Below are 11845 nucleotides of genomic sequence, written 5' to 3'. Positions count from 1 at the left end.
GTTGTGGGAATGCATGACCACTAGCTGATGGATGCAGCTGCCCAAGTACATTGATGCTGCAACTATTTCCTATTGTATTTTAAGTTATGTGATTGGACTGAATTGCACACATTCAGCAAGTGAGAAATGGAATTCTTTTAATTAATGTCAATAAGCAAAATACAAGTAGCCTAGTTTTCTAGATTCTACAAAAATGTAAGATTGTAGCTTAAAATCACAATTATACAACCAGCAAAATCTTGTAGATGCACTGTATGAGCTTCCAGAAGTGTACAAGTATTTACTGTACATAAAGTCCACCCAGCTCAAAAACACATTATCTCACTCCTAGTTAGGCTACTCAAGACATGTCTTAAAATACAAAGGCAGAGGGGAGACAGAAGGAATGAATTAGCATTTAATTCAGAGAGGTGTTTTGTGCCCTATCTAGACATTTCTGAAAGCAACATTTGTCTTTTTAAGGCTTCAAAGTTTTTGCTTAAAAACAACCCATCACCTTGTATATTTTTTGTCTACAGCAAGTGATTTTCAAGCACTGGTTTCCCTTTTTGAAAATTCAATTTGGCTTTGAATAACCATCTTTCACATCGGTCTTCTCTCTGTATGTGGTTCTAACTCAGACTACAGCCAAGTCACATCTACAGAAGAGAAACATACAACATTCAGTGGAAATTTCTAAATGCTTTTATTGTCAAGTCTTATACCTGCCACCTTTTGAAAAATGCCAGAATAGAAGAAAATAAGTTTATATGTCCCCAAGCCACATCCCACAAATAGCAGCACATCTATGACCTACAAACAAGAGGGACAAATCTTAAAAAGGAAATGTGTACATTATGCATTCAACCCACATTCTCATATAAAAGAGGGATTCCTTTACCCTCAAGTGACCTCCAATCATACCAACTGCTTTCCACTGCCTATTACCAGATACTGTTTTAAACCCCTGAAAGTAAATATCTGCATCTCAAAAACTGCAGCACTTTGGGGCTCAAGCAGAGAAGATATGCACAGGGAAGGATCCCTAGAATTTCTGCTACCCCTTTGCTGAGCAATATGTCACAGCTCAGCCCCTCAACATACTGACCACCTGCATAGCACCACCTGGAGGGGCTCCTCCATATACCCACCAAGAGGCTCAAGCAAACCTGTAATCAATGAACCAAACTCCCCCTCAGCTCTGGCATTTCTCCTCAGATGCAATGGAATCTTCAAACAAGCTCAACAGATTTTTTGGTTCAAAACTGGATGACTGATTAGAACACTGGTGAACAGCTGCCTCCCATTCATCTTCCTCGTCATCATCCTCAAACACTAGTGTGCGGCGCAGGCTGTTTGCAGGCTGTGAGTCTGATGGAGTAGGACTGCTGCTTGGGGATTTGGGGCTGATATAGCTGAGGTTGGGGCTATCTTGAAGAACCAAAGACCTGCAAGGAATCAGCAAAAATAGAAAAAATAGGTGAGCTGAAAACAGCTTGGGTGGTGGGGTCCAGATCTCCACTTGGCAGTGGGGAACAAAACACAGCACACATGGCAACAAAACATCATAGTAACTAAAACTCAGCAATGCCTTGGTGCTTAGAGAACGATATCTACAGAACTACTTCTAAGCTTGGGTCTCATCAGTTGCTCTGTCAGAGAACCCAACTCCCACCATGATAGAAACACAAAGCCCTCTTCCCCTAAGAAGGACATGTACAGTATACATATACAAGTACTGTATTCTACTGTATTTAACATTTACTCTAAATTGGTGGGCAACAGTACTGTGAGATCAGGAGAAACATAGTGTCCAAAGTTACTGTTAGTACATCAAAAAGTCAGAGGAGATAAGTTACACTTGCAGGAAATGGTGATTGAGAAGGCTGAATTCTTAATGTTACAAATACCACCTACACTACTACTATGTCCCTACAGCATCATGTGTGCCATTGGTTGAGAAATAGTGCTTTACAGCATTGAAGGTATGCCAATTACAGAAGTTAGCCTAGTACTATGGATTTACTCATTGGCTGAGACATTAACATATGTCGACATTCTGCATTCTTATGTCCCTTCCAGGAGTTCAGTTTCAGTCTCCCTGCTGCCACTCCTTGGCCAACAGCTCACCTGTTCTTCCTGCCACTCGTCAGCTGAGGAGAGAGGTGCCGTGGTGTGGAGGTGTTTCCTGCACATTGGCATACATTTAGCATTGGAGAATCAGGCAGTCTGAAAAGAAAACAATTTGAAAATATCTGTATATACTAATCATCAGCTTTAAATTAATGAAGCTAGTAGAAGCCAAAAGGAATTCAATACATGTTGGAGAAGTGGATGGGGAACTTCCAACATGTGTCTGAATGAGCTTCCTGTGTTACAAGTACATGCTTGAGCATTTCTTGCTGTTGCATTTATTTTCTTTTGAAAAGGTAGTTGGCAAATCATCTTCTCGTGTCCCTTTTGGAGTTTACCTATGAGAAGAGGACTGCAAACAGGAACAGGTACAAAGAGCAGTAACTTGAATAAGCAAAATTTATTTATGAGAAGATTGCCATGTTTAGTATAGTTCAAAACAAGCAAAACCCAGGCTGAAATAGCAAATTCTCTGTTTCTGTAGCAATTGATTATGCTACAGAAACAGAAATTAGAACTGTACAGTGAAATAGATTCAGATTTTTAAGCAGCAGTGACAATAATCCACTCACAAAATGTGGACTGAAACCACAAAGATTTCTCAATTTGAGATTAATAATCTGAAGCCTCATGACTAATAGAGACCATTGCTTTCGAAATGTGAGGAAGGAAAGCTCAAAAAAGTTGTGTTATCCAATATCCACCCCTCTTTTGGAGCTCTAGATTGTCAGAACTATAAGTAGGCTACTGGGTATAATCAACATGCTATGGAACCAAATATTTTCTCAAAGAATACCATGGCTAGGATCTGTTTCACATTATAAGAGTAATGCAGTATACATATGTAAAGAAAAAAAAATCATACCTAGATCATTTATTTATTCCACTGTATGGGGGGGGGGACGACACATGAAAGCACATTACATGGTACAAAATCAAAAGAATTTTAACATGCAGTATAGAAGATAAACTGAAAGCTGCTACAATAAACCAATTTTAAACCTATAAACTTCAACATTTATGAAAACACAAATTAAGTAAAATAAACAATGCAGAATTCATAAAGAATATGACTTGCACAAAGATTTTGGAAATGTGGACATCTAAGGATGATTGCTATACAAGGACTCTGCATATACTGTATAAGGTCATGTTATAAGACTGCTTCTCTAGATCAATCTCTACAGAAGATTGGCTAGAGCAACAGAAGAGTGGGCATGCCTTTTCTCCATCCAGGTCTAATCTACTCACCGGTCTGAGGACTGCAGATCAACTGGGTAAATGCAGTTGTCATGTTCAGATGTCTCTATTAGCTCAAATACATCTTCACCAAGGCTTTCTTCTATATCTTCTTCTTCTTCTTCACCCCAGCCACTAGAAAGGCTGCTGTCTTCCAAAGGAAGGAGACAGGGGGAATGCGGAGGTGTAACTGGAACATTCCGATGCCAGAAAAGCAGCCAATGAGCTGGGCTGCACAGAGTATTCCAGAGCCACTGCATGAACCTGAGGAGGGTCTGAAATGAGTGGGAGGAAAGAACTGAGTACTGAATACCAGGGAAGGAAGACATCAGAAAAGGGTTCCAACACCACACAGTGAGCAGTGACACTTTCTCAACTGGCAATCTGTCACACAAAAAAGTGACATAAGCGTCTAGTATATTGTCAGAGCCATTCATTTTTCAAAACAAGAAAACCCACTATAGACTAGAAGAACAAATTGATAAAAGGTGTTTATCAGGAAGATAAATCAGGCTTGTAAAACAGGAAAACACTGAAATACATGCCACAACTCAAGGAAGGTGGTGTCTTTGCAGTACCATATACTCAAGGAACACTGCAGATTAGCACTGTGGTTATCTCTGGCGAGGTTCATATTCACCTTGCATATGGAAATCCCTTGCTGAATCCCAGATTGTGCCAGCAGCATCAACTTTCGCCATCTTGCAGTCTTCTGCATGAGGCTGGAAGAGAGCAGTGCTTCCACTGATGGACGGAGCTGATGGTTTGGCTCCAACATGGCAGCCAGAAGAGTCCGCAACTCAGAAGAAAGATCTGGAAAGGCCAAGAATATTCACAATACAGTACCTGCCTTGCTTTCTGCAACATACTGAATTTTTCATGCCACCAGTATTCTCCCTTAACCCTCCTGTTTTCAACTGCCACTTCTCAGTTTGCCTGCTTCCTAGAGTGACTGGCAGAATCCCTCCATTGGCAACTACCAGGTAAACATACATCTTCTTTGTTTCCATGTACCTGCAGTAAACTCAGGGGGCATATAACCCTGTCGTAGCTGCTGCCAGCCTTCGCCTCCATTGGGGAGCTCCATGTTACAGGCAATCTCTAAGATGGTAATGCCAAGGCTGGAATGAAAGAAACACAAATCAGAGACTGGAACAAATCAAAGCACTATTGGATTGCTGCATCTTTTCTAGCAAGTTTTTTTTATGAGACAGAGGGCAAGAGCCACAAGTGGAAGGCTAGTTGCCATCTTGGTTCCCCTCTTTCTCATCTCATCCCACACCTGAAGACATCAGCAGCTTTGGTGTACTCTCCATGGAGCAACTCAGGAGCCATGTAGCGGGGATCTCCTTCTTGAGCATCACTCAGATCTCCGGAGTCCAGTTCCAGCATAAGCCCAAAATCACCCAGTTTACAGATGTTGCTAGATGAGAGGAAGATGTTTGCTGGCTTGACATCCATGTGCAAGAGATTGCGGCTATGTAGGTGATGTAGACCCTGAAGCAAGTCCCAGAGGAATGCCTGTACTTGCCACTCAGGCAGTGGCCCATACTGTTCGCAGTACTGCAACAGGCTGCCTGGGCACAACTCTGTCTGGATATAGAGTTGTCCACGCTCCTCCCAGGCCTGTATGAAGCTCACACAGTTGGGGTGATGCCCCACACGTTCATGCTTGCGCACCTCAGCCAATTTTCGCTGTCTGTCACCTTCACCTCGGAATGGTTCCACAGAACGTTTCACTGCATACAGCTGTCCATCTTCCTTACAACGTACCTGAAAGAGAGATGAAACAACCTGTAAGCCCCATATACTGAAGAGGGTACCATGGTCGTTCCTCAGTGGAAGAAGAAACTCGAACAAACTCAGATCAAGGGTGGTGTGATGCTATGGCAAGAATATACAGGTTCTAGGGGAAAAAAATCTATTCACATCATACTGTGCACATGATAATGTAACTATAAAGTGCACCACTTATTCTAATTGGAGGCAGTCAAAGATAAGAACAAATAAAACCTAAACGCAAACAGTAGATATAAGATATTTGAAGTACTGTACTATATTTTAGTTGGAAGAGAATTTAAAACACAAGAAATTGCCACAAAAACAATTTCAAATAGATACATCACATTTTAAACTAAAACTGAGCCTCAAATTATACAGGCTTTGATAGATACAAGCTAAGGTCTCTCTGATCCAGCAATTTGTTTCCCATAATGGTCTGCCAGATGCACTGAAGAAGTCCACAGAGTATGGTGCCAATGGCCTGTTCACACTGTCTGTAGATGAATTACTATTCAAGGATGTACAGCTTCTGAACATAGAGGTTTATTGTAGATGTCACAACTAATTGTCACTGGTACACATATCCTCCATTTAATCCAAATCCCTTTCTAAAGCTTTATAATCTAGTAGGTATTATCACATAGTGTGTTAGAAAACTCCTTTAATTATACCAGGCATAAAACAGAAAATTCTCACATTAAGAAACTGTTAGCACTTCTGCCACTGCCTCACCTTATACACTTCACCAAAAGAGCCTCGCCCCAGACGGCTCAGCTGCTGGAAACACTGCCTGAAAAACAGCTCTCTTTTGGAGGCATCATACAGACGGCTGCGCAGAAGTGGTTCTTGTCTCTGTGTAGCATGGAATGAAACACTGCGTGGTTGGAGCCTGGTCCACGGCTGCAGTCGTCGGTCAGAGAAAATTCGGCTCACTGTTAATGTACTTTTGTGTCGTGGCCGTGGAGGGAGGGTATAACTGAGTGGCTGGCGGGCTCTCTTCACTGAAAAGCTGCATTCTGCTTCCCGGAAGAAGGCAGGCACTGGCAAAGGAGTGTGGCTCAGTTGAGACTCAGCCCCTGCACAATCAAGAGCTACTGGCATATCTGAAAGCAAAATGTAGTCATAAAGATTAAATGGTAACATCTTCTATGGCTGATTTGTGACTACAGTAATTCTTTGGTGCTGGATCTGTAAAGTTCAGGAGTTATTGGAGGGGTCAGGAATAAAAAAGAATAGAGTATAAAAAGGGATGTATTTTTAGGCTATGTTCTGCTGGGACTGACATTAGAGTCTCTAAAGCACACTGGAGAGAAAAATGGAATGCTTACAGACTGATAATTATAGCTTGTTTTGCAATATAGACCTGTTTATATTTGTCCTTTATGAAATGTGCCCATTTTAAGGTTTTAAGGTTCTGTCTGCCAGTCATAGGATTCTCGAGGAGTCATGTCCCTAATCAGCTGAAGATCAATGCCCTGTGGGTTGCTGTCTCAGGAAGAGGCCATTTGAGGTAAGATGTATTTCATCCATCTGCTGTAGTTGTCCTGGAGCCATCAATAACAATGATGGAGTTTTCTAATGGCCTTAGTGATAAACCACATGACATTCAGATGAAACTGACAAGTGTAGAATCTGAATCTCTAGAGGCACTCAGTTACGCCAAACAAAGTTGTCAGCAGAATAACAGAAAGAAGAAACACTGAACAGGAAGATATGAAGAGTTTGAAAGTATTGATTTACACCAAAAGTTCCTTGCTTGCATTATCTGTCATAACTTACTTGAATATCTGTAAGAAAAGGAGATGTTGCAATTATATATATATATACTTTCCTTTGAATTAGTCTTCCAGAAAAGTGAGAATTATCTATATATATAGGAATATGCTGCATGCTTTTAAAATAACTATAGCACACTATGGCACTGCACAAAATTATGGGTGTATTTCTAGCTCATTCCACAGCCAAAAACATCCAAGGTGCATGTATTACCCTTTCTCACTTTTATCCTAGGAATAACTCTGACAGGTAGATTATTTATAATTATAATATCAGGCTAGGATGCTCTGACCGTGGTTCCATATGGGTGCAAATATATAACAGGAGCTCAATGTATCGGACCAATGGTTCACTTAATCCAGGTCTGTTTTTTAGAGTGAGGTGCCATGCCCTGAAATTCCACAAGCACAATATGTATTTTTTTAATTTTAATATTTTACCCCACCTTTCTCCTAAAAAAGGAAGCAGTTTACATCAATGAAAACACAATATTAAAAGCTAAAAACAGCAAATTATACAAATATGAAAAAAGATTTAATAACGTTATATTAAAAATGTTAGATAAAAGCATTACTAAAACAGATCTAGAAGCAACAAAATACAAACCATCACATTAACAAAACACTCCTGGACAACCAGTCACTAAGGAAAAGCCTGCCTGAAAAGAAAGGGCTTCACCTTGGTGAAGGACAGCAAAGATGGAGCCAGTCTGGCTTCCTGTGGAAGGGAGGTCCAGAATTTGGGAGCAGTGACAGGTCCTTTCCCATATCCCCACTAAGCACACCCATGAGGGTGGTAGGATTGTGGCTCTGATCATCAGCTTCTTATAGTAAAACTCAAGCTTAAACTGAAGAAAGTAGGAAAAAACCACTGGGCTACTCAAGTATAATCTAAACCTAATCCCTTATAAATACACAGTGGAAGAGAAGAATGGATTTAAGGTACTAGATTTGGTGGACAGAGTGGCTGAAGAACTATGAATGGAGGCTCATAACATGGTACAGGATGCAGGAACAAAAACCATCCCAAAGCAAAGGAAATGCAAGAAAGCAAAGTGGTTGTCCAATGAGGCCTTACAAATAGCAGAGAAGAGAAGGGAAACAAAATGCAAGGGAGATAGGGAAAGTTACAGAAAATTGAATGCAGACTTCCAAAGAATAGGAAGGAGAGACAAGAGGGCCTTCTTAAATGAACAATGCAAAGAAATAGAGGAAAAGAATAGAAAGGGAAAAACCAGAAATCTGTTCAAGAAAATTGGAGTTATTAAAGGAACCTTTTGTGCAAAGATGGACATGATAAAGAACAAAAATGGTAAGGACCTCACAGAAGCAGAAGACATCAAGAAGCGGTGGCAAGAATACACAGAAGAATTATACCAGAAAGATCTGGATGTCCCGGACAACCCAGATAGTGTGGTTGCTGACGCTGAGCCAGACATCCTGGAGAGTGAAGTCAAGTGGGCCTTAGAAAGCATGGCTAACAACAAGGCCAGTGGAGGTGATGGCATTCCAGTTGAACTATTTAAAATCTTAAAAGATGACACTGTTAAGGTGTGACAGTCAATATGCCACCAAGTTTGGAAAACTTAGCAGTGGCCAGAGGATTGGAAAAGATCAGTCTACATCCCAATCCCAAAGAAGGGCAGTGCCAAAGAATGCTCCAACTACCACACAATTGCACTCATTTCACACGCTAGCAAAGTTATGCTCAAAATCCCCTAAGGTAGAAGTACAAGCTGGATTTCGAAGGGGCAGAGGAACTAGAAACCAAATTGCTAACATGCACTGGATTATGGAGAAAGCCAGAGAGTTCCAGAAAAACATCTACACTGTACTTCTGCTTCATTGACTATGCAAAAGCCTTTGACTGTGTGGACCACAACAAACTATGGCAAGTTCTTAAAGAAATGGGAGTGCCTGTCTCCAGAGAAATCTATATGTGAGACAGGAAGCAACAGTTAGAACTGGATATGGAACAACTGACTGGTTCAAAATTAGGAAAGGAGTACAACAAAGCTGTATATTCTCTCCCTTCTTATTTAACTTATATGCAGAATACATCATGCGAAAGGCCGGACTGGAGGAATCCCAAACCAGAATTCAGACTGCCGGAAGAAATATTGACAACCTCTGATATGCAGATGATACCACTCTGATGGCAGAAAGTGAGGAGGAATTAAAGAACCACTTAATGAGGGTGAAAGAAGAAAGTGCAAAAATGGTCTGAAGCTCAACATAAAAAAACTAAGATCATAGCCACTGGTCCCATAACCTCCTGGCAAATAGAAGGAGAAGATATGGAGGCAGTGACAGATTTTACTTTCTTGCGCTCCATGATCACTGCAGATGGTGACAGCAGCCAGGAAATTAAAAAATGCCTGCTTCTTAGGAAAGCGATGACAAACCTAGACAGCATCTTAAAACGCAGAGACATCAACTTGCTGACAAAGGTTCACATAGTCAAAGCTATGTTTTCTTCCAGTAGTGATGTATGGAAGTGAGAGCTGGACCTTAAAGAAGGCTGACCACTGAAGACTTTATGCTTTTGAATTGTGGTGCTGGAGGAGACTCTTGAGAGTCCCCTGGGCTGCAAGGAGAACAAACCTATCCATTTTGAAGGAAATCAGCCTGAGTGCTCACTGGAAGGACAGATCCTGAAACTGAGGCTCCAATACTTCAGCCATCTCATGAGAAGAGAAGACTCCCTGGAAAAGACCCTGATGTTGGGAAAGTGTGAGGGCAAGAGAAGGGGACGACAGAGGACAAGATGGTTGGACAGCGTCACCGAAGCTACCAACATGAATTTGACACAACTCCAGGAAGCAGTGGAAGACAGGAGGTCCTGACGTGCTCTGGTCCATGGGGTCATGAAGAGTCAGACATGACTTACCAACAACAAGGCCTCATCGAGAATAATGTGTCCAATTCTGGACATTGCACTTTCAGAAGGAAGCCAACAAAGAGGAACAAGTTCAGAGGAGGGGAAGACGGATGATCAGGGGACTGGAAACGAAGCCCTATGAGCAAAGCCTGAAAGAACTAGACATGTTTAGCCTGAAGAAATAAAGGGCTGATGAGAGATACAATAGAACTTTTCAAATATTTGAAAGGTAGTCATACAGAGGAGGGGCAGGGTTCTCAATCATCCCAGAATGCATGACATGTAATAATGTGCTCAAGTTACAGGAAGCCAGATTTAGGCTGAATATCAGGAAAAACTTCTTAACTGTTAGAGAAGTAAGACTATGGAAGCAATTACCTCAGGAGATTGTGAGTGCTCCAGCGCTGGAGGCATTCAAGAGAAAATTGGACAGCCATCTGTCAAATCTGTTTTGATTTATATTCTTGCATTGAGCAGGAAGTTGGACTCAATGGCCTTATAGGCCCCTTCATACTCAATCATTCTAATATATAGATTCTACAGTATTTGTAGATAGAAAAATGTATCTAACTGCCAGCAGTGTAGCAAAAGCAACAAGATGACTTTCCTCTTTAGTGCCACCCCGAATTATATGCCAAAATGAAGAAAGATAGGGGAGGAGTAATCCAAGGGTGTATTTTGTGTGCATTGTGTGATAGACATTGAATGCAGTTCTGCTACTCAGAACAAAGACGCAGGCTCAGAATTCTTCAGTTCTAAATGTGTTTTGCACATACGAAAAGAACAACAACAAAACAAAGCAGATGCTGGCAAGACTGAAGTCTATTCACCTCTGCTCTAGTTTAAAATCCCTGTTCCCCAAATTGGGCTACTATTCTAGATAAGGAACAAGAATGAACGTCCATGAGCCTCCATCTCCATTACCCTCATCCATCTGATGTGTTCCTAACTCCTTTTCTCCCTCAGAGCATATATATTTAAAACACACACACCCCTTTCCACCAATATATCCAGGACATCTCTTTCCTCTTACCTCTCCTCAAAAGTCAGTTATTACAGCCAAGCATTTACCACAATTCCCCTACTTCCTGTACTTTAACTACGGCATCTGAGCCGAAACATATGCCATGGAAACAATGGCCAGGCTGGCCGGGGATGATGGGAGCTGTGGTCCAGCATGTCTGGAGGGGGCTGAGCTGCTGAAGACAATCCCACAGGAAGGAGCTTATATGCAATTAAAGACATACGTCCAAAAAAAGAGGAACAAACCACAATCCCGTGCACAGGAAAGAAGGGGTGGCCATGTTCTCATCACCTCAGCAGCAGCTTTCCCTACATTAAAGGATATGTCCTCCACCACCCGCGCCTCCATCGACAGGAGACATGTCAACCCCAATTTTAGGAAATGCCGTAAAGGTGTGTCTTACCTCTCCCAACCTTTTTATTTTTCCTCCCAAATTTCTTCGGCGAGGGAGAGATCCAGTAAGAGTTCTCTCTCTTTTCTTCCCCCAGGCGGACCGCCCGCCCTCTTCTCCTTCCAAGGCGCGCGCCCGAAAAAAAAAAACACCAGCAACCGCAGCAGCAGCAATAGCCTCAACGCCCCGCTCTCGCGCCAAAATTCCAAACGGCCTCGCCCACTTCCGTGGGCTTACGTCATAACCACGGCGCGCGCGCGCCCCGAGGGACGCGGAAAAAGTGGAAGCGCGTGCGCGAGCGCGCCTGCCCGCAAACCGCCCCTCCTTCCCTTCCTCTCAGTTCTCCGAGCTTCTTTTTCTCCTTCTCTGTTGGCGCCTTTTTGACCTCCGTTTTTATTCAGCCTATCAGGAGCTGACCAAGATTACGGAGTGAGGTGTAGGAGGGCGGGTCAAAGTGAAGAGACACCGCCTCGCTCTACTGTGGGCTGCTTCTCATTATTTCCCCTCAGGGCAGTGTCTGTGGCTTTTTAGTGCCTCGTCAGCGCTATAATTATCAGACTCATGATTCGTTCTTGGTATCATGAGGCAACCCTCTTAGTGCGACGAATGGAGCCAAACTGTTGTCATTGTGCCGACTAGCT

General features: G+C 42.3%; 1 protein-coding gene across 4 annotated transcripts; it reads right to left on the bottom strand.

Annotated features, from left to right (window-relative positions):
- Positions 1–120: 120 nt before the first annotated feature.
- PKMYT1 (protein kinase, membrane associated tyrosine/threonine 1) lies at positions 121–11419 on the bottom strand. Of its 4 annotated transcripts, none has more exons than XM_020810620.3 (9): positions 11217–11419; positions 5866–6236; positions 4634–5124; positions 4366–4472; positions 3992–4164; positions 3364–3626; positions 2110–2208; positions 1149–1427; positions 121–638 (listed from the first exon to the last, which is right to left on the bottom strand). In XM_020810620.3, the coding sequence occupies exons 2-8, from the start codon at positions 6232–6234 to the stop codon at positions 1175–1177; spliced, it is 1755 nt and encodes a 584-aa protein (XP_020666279.3). In that variant the 5' UTR covers positions 6235–6236; positions 11217–11419; the 3' UTR covers positions 121–638; positions 1149–1174. The 4 variants fall into 4 exon arrangements, with proteins under 4 accessions (XP_020666279.3, XP_078234277.1, XP_020666278.3 ...); XM_078378151.1 differs by having other exon boundaries at positions 469–638; positions 5866–6920; positions 11217–11411; XM_020810619.3 differs by lacking the exon at positions 121–638 and having other exon boundaries at positions 662–1427.
- Between the last annotated feature and the right edge of the window lie 426 nt (positions 11420–11845).

Source organism: Pogona vitticeps, chromosome 6 (genome assembly GCF_051106095.1).
Source record: "Pogona vitticeps strain Pit_001003342236 chromosome 6, PviZW2.1, whole genome shotgun sequence".
Classification (NCBI taxonomy): domain Eukaryota; kingdom Metazoa; phylum Chordata; class Lepidosauria; order Squamata; family Agamidae; genus Pogona; species Pogona vitticeps.
Note: the sequence above shows the minus strand (reverse complement) of the source record. Positions and strands in the feature narration are given on the sequence as shown.

What these genes read in the sequence shown, in the direction of transcription:
- PKMYT1 (XM_078378151.1), bottom strand. Translation starts at nt 6,276, where the DNA reads ATGTTACCATTTAATCTTTATGACTACATTTTGCTTTCAGATATGCCA. An exon ending in CTTTTGGTGAAGTGTATAAG is followed by an intron (nt 5,125 to 5,865) that starts GTGAGGCAGTGG and finishes TCTCTCTTTCAG; the next exon opens with GTACGTTGTAAGGAAGATGG. An exon ending in AAGGGATTTCCATATGCAAG is followed by an intron (nt 3,627 to 3,991) that starts GTGAATATGAAC and finishes CACTCATTTCAG; the next exon opens with ACCCTCCTCAGGTTCATGCA.